This window comes from Scheffersomyces spartinae (assembly GCF_019049425.1).
Source record: "Scheffersomyces spartinae strain ARV_011 chromosome Unknown scaffold_12, whole genome shotgun sequence".
NCBI lineage: Eukaryota > Fungi > Ascomycota > Pichiomycetes > Serinales > Debaryomycetaceae > Lizanozyma > Lizanozyma spartinae.
This window is the reverse complement of record NW_025065059.1, coordinates 1-14,945: the sequence shown is the minus strand read 5'-3', so window position 1 is coordinate 14,945 and position 14,945 is coordinate 1. Positions and strand designations below refer to the sequence as shown.

Here is a 14,945-nt window from a genome sequence, read left to right as displayed (position 1 = left end):
GGGTAAACCCAGACTTCAGTGAATGAAAGATATAAAAAAAAACTACAACATATGCTTTAATGCTTTCCAGAGTGAGGAAATTTAGTTCATTGAATCATCCATGCTTTAATCCTTCTTGGACTTCTTCTTCTTCTTTTCAGACTTGTCTTCGTCTTCATCGTGCTTTCTCTTCTTTTCCTTCTTCTCCTTCTTTTCCTTCTTTTCCTTCTTCTCCTTCTTTTCCTTCTTTTCTGATGACTTGGTATCGGTGTCAACGTCAATGTCAATTTCTTCAATCAACAGTTTCTTGGGCAATTGGATTTCTGGGGCAACCAACTTTTCTTGTGGCACTGGAGGAGCTGGTTCGTCACTGTGATCCTTATAGGATGTTTTCCAATCTTCTGGAGTGTTTTCGTTGGCTCTACCAAACTTATCCAACTTACCGTCAGCCTTCATTTGCTTCTTCTTGGTGGCAACTGGACCCAAACCCCATCTTCTTGGGTATGTGTCTCTTTCCATGATACATCTCTTGACCTTGGCAACAACACCGTGGTCACAAGATTGCAAATCAACAGTGGTCATTTGGGCAACACCAATTGCAATAGCCTCACCCTTGGTGGTCATCAACACAACCTCATCATACAATTCAATGCCTTCTTCATAACGCAACAAACCTGGAATCATCAATTTGGCACCGTAACAAACAGAGTTGACGGCAGAATCCTTGACCACAATTCTCTTATAACCAACCAATAAAGTTTCCAATGGCTTGATGATCTTTCTCAAATATGATTCATCTCTAGTGTTATCATAAACATATTGTGCATCCAAGACATCGTGCAAGGTAACCATGTTATCATTTTCAGACAAAGCACCGGATCTAACTCTTCTCAATTCTTGCATGTGACCACCAACACCCAAAAGCATACCCAAATGGACACATAAAGTTCTCATATAAGTACCAGCTTCACAAGAGGCCCAGAAAACACCCAAACCTCTGTTGTTGTCAAACTCAATCAAGTTAGAGTCATAAATAGTACGAACTCTCAATTGTCTCTTGACAGCTGAGATCAATGGAGGTCTTTGGAAAAGAGCACCAGTCAAGTTTTCTAATGATCTTCCCATGTCCTTTTCATCTTCAAGCTTGTCATGCAATCTGACAATACAAACATACTCCTTACCAGCACCTTGTTGAGACTTGACCAATCTGGTGGCTCTGTCGATACAAACAATCAAACAACCGGTAACCTTTGGATCCAAGGTACCAGAGTGACCGGTTTTCTCAACACGAAGGATACGCTTGATCCAAGCAACAACTTCATGGGAAGAAGGGTTGGATGGCTTGTCCAAGTTGATAATACCAGAGGAAATGTAAGACTTTAAGTCTCTCTTTAAGGGAGTAGAACCAGCTGGGATGGGAGTGTAATGTCCACTTCTAACCAACAACTTGTCGTAGTTCTTCAATAACAAGGGCCATGATGAGGTGTCATTGGCAGGTACCACGTTCTCTGGCTTAATAACGTAATCGTCTGACATCTTTTATAGTGAATAAAATGCCCTTCTGTATTACGATGACTTTCTTCGGTAAGATGAAGGTGTATATTTCAAAATTTTTCACAGTGAAAAGTTTCGATGAGATGGCACGACATTTTGAGAAAGATGAAAGATGGTGCCAAAAAAAAATGAAATGTCGCTTCTTATCAGCAAATGTCACAATAGTACTATTTATTTACTCGGTTATTAGTCCCATAATGGTAGCTATATGGTTTTTGGTTAATTCTTGCCAAAATAATTCTCTTCCGAGACCCCGAACAGCTTTGACGCATGAATCCAAGTTTGAGTCACTAATAAATTCAGGCTCCGAAGAGAAAGTACCGCTAATAGCATTAATGACGTCCTTAGTAGCTCTAATATCCGCTACTGTATTGTAAAGCTGAGAAACAAGTGCCAGATCAGGCATCGCTATTTTGTCAAGATCAAAAGCTGAAGTTTCTGAGACATATATCTTTCTTGGTTCTTGTTTCTTCTCCAACTCAACAAGTTTAGCATTAAGTTGGGAGATTTTTTCAACTTGTGAACCAAGATAATCCTTGTGTTCTGCCAATTTATTGCTATTAGCTTGTGCTTGTTTGTGATAAAACGTTAGTTGATCATATAAAGCATTTACCTTCATACAATTCTGATCAATTTTCCGTACCATAGTATCCTTTAGTTCTCCTTGAAGGTATTTGTTGATGTTATCCTCTATATTACCCATTGCCGTTTCGTAATCCGTGGACAGTTGCGCCATGTGGTTCAGCGTGTGGTTGGCAGTCAGATAAGACAGTTCTATATTATCCATTAAGTCTTGTGGCTCAGAGTATATGGCATCAGGTGGAGATTGAATGTTTTCTGCTGCAAGAGGATACTCTGGTTGGGGTTGTTGGAGAGCATTAGGAGCAAATTTGAATGACTTTTTGAATGGAGAACCAGAAGAAACATGGGAAATACTCTGTTGCTGTTGTAGGGGTGATTGTGGTTGATGTTGGTGCTGTGGCAGTAGTTGCTGTTTCTGTTGATATTGCTGTTTGGGTTGTTGCTGTTGGTATTGCTGTTGGGACAGTTGCAGTTGATATTGCTGTTGGGGCATCTGTTGAGATTTCTGCTGCTGCTGTTGTTGCTGCTGCTGTTGTTGCTGCTGCTGTTGTTGCTGCTGCTGTTGTTGCTGCTGCTGTTGAAATTGTGAAGGTTGTTCATAATACTGGTAGCATTGTTGACGACTATGGTTCACCAAAATTGGCGTAGATGGGTTTGAGGATGATTTATAGCTTTCCGTTTGCAGAGAAGGTAAGGGTAAGGGTCCTTGGTACCTCAAAGGAATGTTGTTACTATTTTGGTCGAATGGTATTTTAGATGGTAATGGGGGACCCGTAGGTGTAGGAGAAACAAATTCCCTACCACCTTCTGAATGTTTTACTGGTTTCTTGGGTAAAGGTGGTGGTTGACTTGTGGTATTAACTGTTGTACCAAACCGTAACGGTACGGTAACCAAAGGGAACTCTTTCAGAAAGGCTTCCCTTAATACACTTGCAAGTTCAAGAAGGTTGTATCTTGTAATGGATGAGGCATCACTTTGTACACACTTTTGAAACCACGTAACAAGAAATGGATGGTAAAACTTTCCCTGACTGTCAACATGATTACCTGCCTTGATACGAGCTGCTCCGTTCTCACGCTGTCTCACATGTACAATGGGAACTTCGCCATATGGGTATTTGAAAGGAACCCAGATATCCAACGGTACGATCTGGCCATTGCCAACATTCAAATCGCCACTAATTTGGAGGAGCAATTGCGATACTCCTGTCTCGCTAGACGTATACACCGACGTTCGAACCTTGAACTGATGTCTTATGTACACTTGGAGGAATTGATAGACATGAGTATAGACTATTTGCTTGTTAACATACAGCGGTTGGATCACATTATAGAGCCAATTGCTTATCTCCGTCGGAAGATCTTGTATCGACTGCAGCATTTCTGTCGATGATATTCTATGCTATGCTATGCTATGCTATGCTATTTTGAACTCCAAGAACTTTGATCTGTGTGGTTACCCCCAACTTCTCTGTGGGTTTTATCGCACTGGGTGAGGGCCTTTCTGTGCAGGCGTTTGTCGGGGACGTACTCCAAAAAATTGTTGATAATGAAATGAAGGAAACTCTTTGGTCTACGTACACGTTGAAGGTTGCAGACGATAATAAACAGGTAGAGAGAATATGAGTGGGTATGTATATAAGAGCTTTCCATAACATTCAATCTCCTCAATGATTGGGCATGATGACTTTAAAGTATGTCTTCTGTTTATGACATGTACTAACATTACACAGATACACCATTATCTTTGCCCTTATACTCGTGGTGGGTGCTTCTACTTTGTTCTGGATATTTGCCCCAGTTGAAAACCGTACGGTTTGGCGGTCTTCGTTTATTCTTGGGCTTGCAATGTGTTACTTGATGTGGGCAATTACATACTTGGCCCAGTTACATCCTTTGGAGGCTCCCAGACGTTCAGATTTGAGACCAGAGAACTAATTTAAGAATTGGTTATTTAAAGACCATATTGGATCATAATCTAGCTGTCTATTCATGTTATTGGGTCTCATTGCAGTTGCACTTTTTAATCGAGATTTGTCGTTGAAAGCTCAATGAGATCGAAGCAATCACACACTTCCTTAAATATTTTATACTTTACTTTGTTGCCTACATTATTATAAATTAAAAAACTTTTTTCCTGGATTATATTTGTTGCATCAAAGTATATTTGAAGAAAGTGGTGGTTATCTTGGTGTTATCCATGATTTATTGTGTATTGTAAAACGGTCTTTTCAATTGAGCAATGACTCTGGTGATCACAGTCAATAAATGACTCAATATTTGATTCCAAAGATGAACTCTTGTTCACCTTGGTATCGTTTTGAATTGGGAACTTACCTCCATTATACTATCTGGATGTACTATAAACCTGATAGTATGTCCGGGTAATGCCCTTCCAATATACAGGTTTGGTTTTGAAATTTTCGTGGTTCACATTTTTCCATTTATTTTTCTCCCAATACATTTTCTTTCTTTCTTACTCTTTTCTTTTCTCCGTAATTGACATCTTCAATTCCATTAGGTGCTGTTGTTTATATTTAATACACAGGCTATCCTTATAAAGTCTTTTCTGTTATTTTGTAGACAATTTTCAAAGTTGATGCACTCCTGTTTCTGCCCCAATTTCTTTACTCAACCATAGATTTCTGGGTTCTGGTTATGGAGAAGAAAAAGCCCAATGATGGAACTTCAACGCCTTTTGATACATCAGTTGTTGTTTTATTAGAGGGATCGTGTGGCTGGGTGTGTATCCTTGTGTGGCAACCACATATTATGTGTGCTAGTCTGATCCACCCTCACTATATTTTTTAATTTGATGTAGATGCATTGTATTCTAAACCTCGTTGTATTTGAGTGCTGAGACATGAAGGGCTGCCTTTAAACTTTAACCAATGAAGTAACCCTCGACCGTGTAAAACTTTTAGTTTATCATTCGATGTATTATATAGACTTTTGAACTAGACCAACTAAAATATCGACGTGGTATGCTTACCGAAGCTGATACCCTCAGGCAATCTAAAAAAGTGAGTCTATGCTTTTGGTGAAATACTTAGCAATTCCTCGTCAAAATTCTTCGATGAATTACATTTAAAGAATTTGTTTACTCTTACTCTTAAACAGCTGAAGAATAGCCATTGTCTCAGTCAACTTGTATATATCAGGTAATTATTTTTTATCGCTTGATTATATGCGCCGTTGCTCTACTTCATCAAGCTTCATATTTATAGTTGATTATCTTGGCTTGATGAAATATCGATCTCAAGTCGGGCAATAAATATTTTGAAGAGCTTCGTCGCCTTTTTGTAACTCGGATAAACTATAATTGTCGAAGCTTCCAGCTATTATTCTAGTGTTATTCCTAAATGTTATTTTGCTTCACCAGTAGGGTACATGAGCCTTAGCTTCATCCTAAACACATTTGAAGCTTTATGTCACCTACTTTAGTGAAATTAAGTCAAAGAAAAGTCAAACCTTCAGATAGTTTTAACATTCACTGGAATTGAAACAAGGAATGAGACAGAAAGAAGGCGATTCAGGTAAAATGCCTAAAGCCATTCAAATAAAAGTGGATATTAAAGAAATACTAAACGCAGAATCAGCCACTTTTATCATACTGAAGTAGATTGACTTGAATGATCTCTTAATCTTCTAGGATCCAAAAAAAAGTCAATTGCGGAAGGTTTGGGCTTTTTTAAAGATTTGCAAGTTAAGGCGACAATAACTTCGAGTTATTTTATAGATCGTATGCTAATAATGTGAATTTTACGTCTTGACAGATTTGACGGTTTTTTTAAACAATTTAGAGTTTGTTCTTATTTTTAAAACTTTCTATGCTAAGGATAATGTATTGAGACCCTAACATCTTTTTGATCACATAGAATATTATAACGAATTCGCATTATATTTTCAAATTAGAGAAGTTTTTCATGCAAAAGAAACATTTTACGTACAAAATATACCACATTGTTATTTTATACTTACACCACTTCTAGTAGTGTACTAAAATATCATTTGGTTTATTATATAATAACTAGGATTCTGCGTTAGTGGTTATTTAATTTTATAAGAGGTAATAACTTTAAATACCCAATGGAAGACATGTGAACGAAGCGTTATCTCATACGTTATAACTAATTTTGTTTGAAAAAAGGGACAATATTACAACCAATAATATGCACAAGAGGAGATCTATTTATAAGTTGTTATATAAATTTTTGAGGTGGCTGGTGTACTTTGGTTATCAAATAATCAACCTAGAAATCGATACGATTTACTATAGAAGTGCATAAAAATATTTCTCAGCTCAAAGCGATAATGTAGTTTAGGGACATTTTTTTCACATGAGCGAGCCTGGCTAGCTCAATCGGTAGAGCGTTTGACTCTTAGTCTTGTACAAGAGAAGCGATCAAAAGGTTGCGGGTTCGACCCCCGCGTCGGGCTTAACACTCGGACCTCGTTCACCATTATTTTTGTCTGAATTTACTTCTATATGGTAGTGCTACTCCCTTGTACAAGAGGATCTAAAGGTTGCGGAATCGACCCTAGTATGGGGCTTACCGTTACCTTTTTATCCTTCTGAAATATCAAGTATTATGCGCATTTTGCGACTCCTATGCATATGTGGGGAAAGTTAAAGGAATAGGTGAATGTGCAATGAATTATATATTTTTAAAGAGACTTACCACAAATTCAGCTACTGAGACTGGTTTCTATAATTCACAGCAGTGTAAATTGTGCTTCCAAAGTAAATGTCTAGTACTTAAAAGGAATGTTATAATAGAAATTTTAGACGCTTCTATATACCTTAGTATACATTCGAAAGTAGGATAGATAAAGCTAACCACTAGGTACTATTATATAGTTATAGTACATGTGATACTCGAATCAGTCTGTATATTAACTAAACCATTAGTGTCACCTACCGATTGCCAATAGTAAATGGCTCCAAACACCACAATTATTGACGCACCCGCTACTTTAGAAAACAAAATACCAAAAAGATCCTGTAGCGGTTACCTACTTAGAACTAAAGATTGAACTTTTAATTCTTTAACAATAGTATCTATGACTTCGCTATATTACTCAAATATAATCTTTCAATAGGTCTTCCATATCTTTATAATCACAAGTTTTAATATTATTGCCTAATATTAAAGTTAAAAGAGGAACATATTCTTTGTTAAGTATTTCTCTTATTTTAATAGCTTCGTAGGACTGCCAGCTTTTTTTTACTACCTCACCTGGTTTTTCCAGGTGTTATCAATCTTTTTTTCTAATAATACAACAATTACATACGAATAGTTTACTATTTACCCTTGAATTACCTGTTACTATGGGGAATCCTTTGGATTATCACTGAGAAGAGATTTTTGAGAATGATGGTGCCTTGAAAAAGCTTCCCCCTTATTTTCCATGCCTCGATCATGGAGAAGATAACTTTGCCCAATCAGATAAAGCTTTCGATTCAGTTGTATGGGGATGAAGAGGAGACCCTTCCTGAAATAATCGAAGAAGATCTAATTCCACAAAAGGGGAATGAACTTCTCTCGAGGATGACAGCTATATTTCGGAAACCTTTATGGGTGTGTTTATTACACCGATGAGGTGGGAGTTATATTATCGCTTACTTTTCTATATGACGGATTTTGTAGTCATAACCTTAAGGTCTTCCTATTGATGATGAATATTGAATGTACGATTGTAAACTTTAAAATCTCATCAGAATATATTGTTTACTAAAAGGTATTAAAATAAGCACTGCTTAAAAGTGAGAAAAAGTTTTTAGTTTGGCTATTAGAGATTGAATGAATTTGAACGTTCATATATGAAGGGTCTTTGAAGGAAGTCTCAGAATGAGTGACTTGATTGAAGCTAGTGCTAACAAGGTACTGGACACCATAAAGAGCGACAATTGAACTTCAATATTAATCAAGCTAAAACACCAAGCAATATTAGATAGTAATATTACACATGATACTCGAACCAATCCGTACAATAATTGAATTATTAGTAACTTATTACCAGTGATAAAAGCCGAGATTCCTTATCCAGGATCATTGGGAAACACACGACTTTAGATACCTCACCACCTATGGGTGAAGAGTCAAACTACTGCACAAGAATAATATCGATTACAAACCTTTTCCTAATGAATATCTTACTTTATTTACAAAAAATGAAGTAAGATATTATAATTTACATATTCATGCTGTATATAAATAGTATATTCACTTTTTCCTGGATCGAGTTGTATTTGCAGAGACTGGTTTGCATAATAATTGACAGTAATCGTTGTAAAACCAGTTTCAATAATAAATATCCTGCAAAATTTTAGTCAAAAATTATTAATGTGGAATAATGTCATATAATTAAACAATTTCTAAACAATTTTCTCTGAAAGGGTAGAACATGGTGGTATATTTGTGACCCAAATACTTCACTCGATTCTTTGCAACAGTTTGGAGAAAAATGAGTCCGTGTTAAATTCACCTCTAACTAGGTATCTGCTGTTATTATTTTCTCTAGTATTCTCACCTCGATCTTATCGGTTTTCTCTAAGTATTATTATTTGTCCTACATATAATGATTATTTTGCAACCGTTAGATTTGTTAATGCGTAATTTGTTAGGTTCTTGAAGACATGTATTGAGAATCAGCTAAATAGGCGGCGTCAGAAGAACGCGAAGCGGAATTTGGGTGTCCATCAGTATGTTTAACATACTTATTCTTAGGAGCAAATCGAAAGGGTTTTTGAAGTTGTTGTTGACACTCAGGAATACCATGGCCCGGTTTACCACAGTTGTAGCAGATAAACTTGCGTGACGAAAATCGTCTTTTGGTACCTGCACGAAATGGTCGTCTGTTGTTGAAGGTAGCAAGAGTCATTTCAGTGGACAATACTTTTGGTTCTCTCATAGCTTCAGACGCACATACCGACTGGAATAAATCAAAAGTAAGTGGTGCGCGACGTGGGACACCATCGACGATCATTGGTGGAAGGGCTTGAACCAGGGAGGCAAAGGCGTGATGAATAGAAGTAGGTTGGGCCAAGAGTAGAAAAATCACAGCCAATTCAGCAGGGGAGTAACATTCATGAATGCGTTTAACCTCAGCGCAAGTAAGTGCATAATCATCCGTTGTGTGCAAGGAATCATAGAAGTTAATCAAGTGAGAAACAGTAGGAAACCCATATTTTTCAGAAATAAATTTGTTAGCAGCGGTGAATGTTGTAACGGAATGAAGAGTTAAACTTTGACAAATAGGATCTGAGAGAGTACTGATAAAAATATCATGAGCTATATGCTCAAGAGTCTCAAAAACCTTATCTTTCTCAACAATAGTAAGATCATCCGGAAAGTCAGGAATAGTACCTGCAATGATAAAGGCTTCAAAACTTCTGGACGCCGTCTTAGTACAAAGAGGCTTTTCAAGACTTCTCCGCCATGGCAAATACGTGCTACTATCAGTTAGCATAACAAAATCATCGGGAAGCTTAAAGGAGCTCATAACCTGTTGAAATAGACGTTCTAAATCTTCTATACGAGTCATATTGTTAGTAAGTTTAATCACGAGTAATACTTATCTTGAGGTGTGTCTTATAATATTATCGGTATTATATAAATCAGAGTTGATTATTTTCTACATAAAATTTTATTCTAAGTCTGAGACTTATGGTGGTGCCTTATTTATAGCCCGTAGACTATTTGCTTACAACCAACAGATTACATAATTGTGTCTTACACGATCCCTCTTTTTCAACAAAATGGTTCAGCATACCTCAACAAGTTCAACACTCTAACACAATAGTTCAACATCAAGATCACCAACGTTGGTGTAGCCAGCATTTAACTGATACTCTACTGCTTGGTAATCAGCATCAGTACCAAAAATTTATCCCCATTCATTGCCAACCATATTTCATAATTATACCTTATCCAATTGACCTTACAATAATCAGTCCTTTCTACCTACAGATTTTTTTCAGCTCTGGTAGTGGGTTATCCAGTTTGCTCGGCCAAAGAAAATTCACATATGGAGTTCTTCCCACTTTTTTCTTCATTTCTATCTCTAGATCACCAACAATCGTCCTGCTATTTGCCACCATCAAATGGATATTTAGCGTGAAGTTTGCATCAACTAACACACATTTCGATCCGCTTCTATCTCTTGCTACATATTTGAACTCACTTATACTAGTTGATTAGTTGTGTACTTACCGTTCAAGCTCATTTTGCGTTGGATGAATGTCGAGCGATCCGGAGATAACTACGAATACAATAAACTGGAATTCAGTTAGTGGTGTTGAGCAACATCAGAGCAGCATGTGCGAGCTCAATATGGATTGTGGATGACGGCTACACATTAACACTTGGAAAAGGTAGTGTAATAGCCATACTATTAATTAAAATGAGGGAAGGGACTGTGGAACATAAATAAGGCTCTTTCAACCCCAAAATTCGTAAAATGGGACCAGACCCTCCGGCTGGAAACTAATTGAGTTGTATTTGTTGAAATGGACGTTCTAAGTCTTCTATACAAGTCATATTGTTAGTAGTTTAATCCGACTAATACTTATCTTGAGGTGTGTCTTATAATTCAGAGTTGATGATTTCTATATAAAACTTTATTTTAAGTCTAAGACTTATGGTTCTTATCTATAGCCCACTAATAATCAAATAGACTACTTCCGTCATAACCAATGTGTTTGTAGTATTACTATGCGGGGTATTTTGAATATTTCTAAAACGGGTTAGTTATACTCAAAACATCCGAACTTACCAATCTAGGATATTTCGAATATTTCCTCATCTGGATTATTTGTTCGCAACCAACAGATTACATAATTGTGTCTTATTCTATCCTGCATGCTTTTGACACAATACTTCAACAGTATTCATACTACAAGAAATAGTACAAGATATTCCTTATTGAATAAGGCACTACAGTAGAGCGTATCTGTATTAATACTGCTACCGAAAGAATTAAGTACCTTTCAGTGCGATATTGAACCATACATGATATTAGGCCCTCAGGACATCTTCAACCTTAAATAATGTCTACTCAACCTCTTTTAGCCTATCAAGTTGTCAGCATCGGAACATGAATTGAGCAAATGCCGCTCTGCCTATAGTACCAACAGATCGCAATAACGTACGACCTATATAACTTCGGCAACAAGCTATTTTCCAAAGTCACCCGCAATAATACCCGCATAATAAGGAACTGCTGCTGTAGTCGCTTCTAAAATGATTCCGTGTCTTTAAACTCGCCCAGAGCCACCAACCTCGTGTTCATATGTCGACATCGTTATTGAAACGACTGCATTGCTTGATTGCGTTGACACAATACTTAAATGTTGTGAATCTTCACCACTATTAATTGATGACATCAGTTTCCCGTTATTGTCATTAGCCTAAGCTTAACCAAGAAGCAAAGTCATCAGTTGCCTACTTGTTACACTCCTCCGCATGCATCTGCCATTTATAATAAAAGAATATAGCATAAAAGCTTTGATGTAACAATACATTCAGTAATCCGTCACCTCACTCCCGAAAAGGTGGTATTTAAGATATTGTATGATCCTTTTTTACTTTTTGTGAATTTTTCAAGTTATTACTCATTACACGAATTATACAAATTCCATTCGAAGATGCAGATTATATTAGAGCTTCAATCATAAAGAATCATAGTATAAAAATAACGCTAGCAGAATAAATTCTCGCATAAAAGAGGAAAAAGCTAAAAAACGACGTAGGAAATTGCAATTTTGCAATGATCTACCCCATTTCAAATGTGAATTAGCATTTGTAAATTCTGAAGTATTATATAAATCAGAGTTGCTTATCTCTCTATAAAAATTTACTCTAAGTCTAGGACTTATGGTGGCGTATTTATAGCCTACTGCTAATATAGGATTAGCAAGCTTGCCAAGAGCAATTTATCATTGTTCGTTATTCCACGTGACTAGCTATCATTTAAAATATCCTGACTCACCTATACGGGATAATTTAAATAACTCAATTTAGGATTTCTACAATATTCTCTCAGCTATTTGTTTGCAACCAACAGATTACATAATTGTGTCTTATACGATCCTGCATGCTTCTGACACAATACTTCAACAATAATATTATCAGTATTATATAAATCAGAGTTGATTACTTTTCTATATAACTTTATTCTAAGTCTGAGACTTATAGTAGCTTATTTATAGTTCGCTGATATTCACTTGGATTAGCAAACTTGCTAAGAACAATTTATCATTGTTCTTCATTCCACGTGGCTAGCTATCATTTAAAATATCCTGACTTACCTATACGGAATATTTTGAATATTTTTAAAACTAGTTAGTTATGCTTAAAACATCTGGATTACCAATCTAGGATATTTTAAATATTTCCTCACCTGGACTATTTGTTTGCATCCAACAGATTACATGATTGTGTCTTGTACGATCCTGCATGCTTCTGACACAATACTTTAACAAAAAGTCATCGACACAGCTCTATTCTGGTAATGTGAAGTTTCTATTTTTTGGTTAAATTTACAAACTACTTAAAGACAATTTTCTAATCCTACCTAGCTGCGTGCAAATGCTGTTTAAATGGACGTTTTAAATCCTCTATACAAGTCATACTGTTAGTAGTTTAATCACAAGTAATACTTATCTTGAGGTGTGTCTTGTAGTATTATCAGTATAAAACAGACTTGATACTACTCTATATGAAGTTTTATTCTAAGTCTGAGACTTATGGTACTATTTGCTTGTAACCAACAGATTACATAATTGTATCTTACACGTTCCCTTTTTTTTAACAAAATGGTTCAACATACCTCAACAAGTTCAACACTCTAACACAATAGTTCAACAAAAACTTTTGACACAAATCTTCAACATTCTTCAACAAAACAAACACTTCCAACACAATTCTTCAACACCCTCTCTTAATCAGTTGGTTCAAGTATTATTCTTAGTAGATTATTCATGGTAGTCTTGGGTAATGCTTTAGTGAGTATATCAGCTTTATTTTGGTCAGTAGTAACGCTTTCAAATTTTTTGTAATACTTCACGTATTTTGTGGAACCGTACATCTATGTGTTTGGTACGATCATGATATGCAGAACGTTCTGCAAGGTTCTTGGCTCCAAGATTATCAGTAAATAGAGTGATTGTATCAAATTCAATATTCTAGTACTCATACATTGACTTGAGCCATACCCCTTCTTAAACATCTTCTGAAACAGCCATGTATTTGGCCTCAGTACTGCCTAGAGCAATTGACACTTGTTTCTTCGATTTCCAACTGAGTGGTGATCCTGATCCGGTAAATATATACCTAGTATGACTTCTTCTTGCTTGTCTATCTTTCGTATCTTGATCTAATCGAAAATTTTTAATTGGTTCTGAATTTGTAACGTCTGATTTGACTTCTACCTGCTCAGCAGCCCAATCAGAGTCAGTGAATCCTTTGAGATCAAACCGTTTACTCGTTTTCTTGTATGTTATCAGGAAATCTTGTGTACCCTTCAAATATCTGAGCACTCTGCGTGCTTTCTTATAATCTGCTTGGGTAGGTTCCTGAAGTTTAGTAGCAAGATAACTAACGGTATAAGAAAGGTAATATCTCACCGTATTACTGGCGAAAATCAACTTTCCAACTATACTTCTGTACTGTGTGGGATTACATGGTGGACTATCATCATGCACGTATTTCCCTTTAACATCCAAAGGCGTTGCAACTGAGTTGCACTTGAGCATACCATATTCCAGTAGAATCTTATGGGTGTAGTTTTCAACAGTAATTGAACTTGGACTGAGTTGTCATTATTTCTCTTGATATCAATATTCATTCCTAGAAACTTAGATACGGCACCTAAGTCCTTCATTTTGAAATGATTCATTAATGTGCGTTTGAAGTTTGTTAGCACATTCAAAGTTTTGGCCATTATTAGTAGATCATCAACATAGAGTGCAACGATGATCATGTTCTCATTTGAACCTTTAAAGAATAGACATTCCTCTGCTTCATTTTGCTTGAAACCATCCTGATTGAGAGAAATTTTAAAAGTAAAAGAAGGGACTTTTATCGCCCGCGACATTTTTAACACTTTACATGTGCTTTCTAATAAATTTTGTAAAAATATAAAGTAAATCTGGGAATTTGCTTTAGGCATTATATGAATCGAAATTGCCCTATAAGATTATTCAAGGAATCTCAGGACTTTTTAAGTATAATTTTGATACCAACATTGTGTTTCGGTATGTTATCTTCTTTTCCATTGTGCTCTTCTTTGCCTTAAATAATCTTATAGGGCAATTTCGATACATATAATGCCTAAAGCAAATTCCCAGATTTACTTTATATTTTTACAAAATTTATTAGAAAGCACATGTAAAGTGTTAAAAACGTTGCGGGCGATAAAAGTCCCTTCTTTTACTTTTAAAATTTCTCTCAATTGTGAATATTATTTACAGTGCCAATTCTCATAAAAATATCCAACTGGTGTTATGTGTCCTTTCATATTATAAAAAGGTGCTAATGCTGAATATATTTCAATGCATGGGATGTAATCCATTTTGGATTATAGATAATTTGATCAAAACTGTTGAAATGGACGTTCTATATCTTCTATACGAGTCATATTGTTAGTAAGTTTAATCACGAGTAATACTTATCTTGAGGTGTGTCTTATAATATTATCCGTATTATATAAATCAGAGTTGCTTATCTCTCTATAAAAATTTACTCTAAGTCTAGGACTTATGGTGGCGTATTTATAGCCTACTGCTAATATAGGATTAGCAAGCTTGCCAAGAGCAATTTATCATT

At 36.0% G+C, this 14,945-nt stretch overlaps 3 protein-coding genes and 1 non-coding gene across 4 annotated transcripts; 1 reads left to right on the top strand and 3 right to left on the bottom strand.

The window, feature by feature from the left end:
• Positions 1-105: 105 nt before the first annotated feature.
• CBF5 (pseudouridine synthase) lies at positions 106-1,515 on the bottom strand (the record flags this gene model as incomplete). The annotated part of the gene is made up of 1 exon (XM_043191537.1): positions 106-1,515. One exon carries the CDS (start codon positions 1,513-1,515, stop codon positions 106-108), a length of 1,410 nt encoding a protein of 469 aa, XP_043048844.1.
• A 193-nt stretch (positions 1,516-1,708) lies between these two features.
• VPS23 (ubiquitin-binding ESCRT-I subunit protein) lies at positions 1,709-3,156 on the bottom strand (the record flags this gene model as incomplete). Its single annotated transcript, XM_043191536.1, has 2 exons — positions 1,709-2,470; positions 3,046-3,156. 2 exons carry the CDS (start codon positions 3,154-3,156, stop codon positions 1,709-1,711), a joined length of 873 nt encoding a protein of 290 aa, XP_043048843.1.
• A 3,307-nt stretch (positions 3,157-6,463) lies between these two features.
• KQ657_000705 lies at positions 6,464-6,555 on the top strand. The gene has a single exon. It is a non-coding gene; the product is annotated as a tRNA-Lys (tRNA).
• A 2,184-nt stretch (positions 6,556-8,739) lies between these two features.
• Positions 8,740-9,663, bottom strand: KQ657_000704 (uncharacterized protein; the record flags this gene model as incomplete). Its single annotated transcript, XM_043191535.1, has 1 exon — positions 8,740-9,663. The coding sequence occupies one exon, from the start codon at positions 9,661-9,663 to the stop codon at positions 8,740-8,742; it is 924 nt and encodes a 307-aa protein (XP_043048842.1).
• Positions 9,664-14,945: the final 5,282 nt, after the last annotated feature.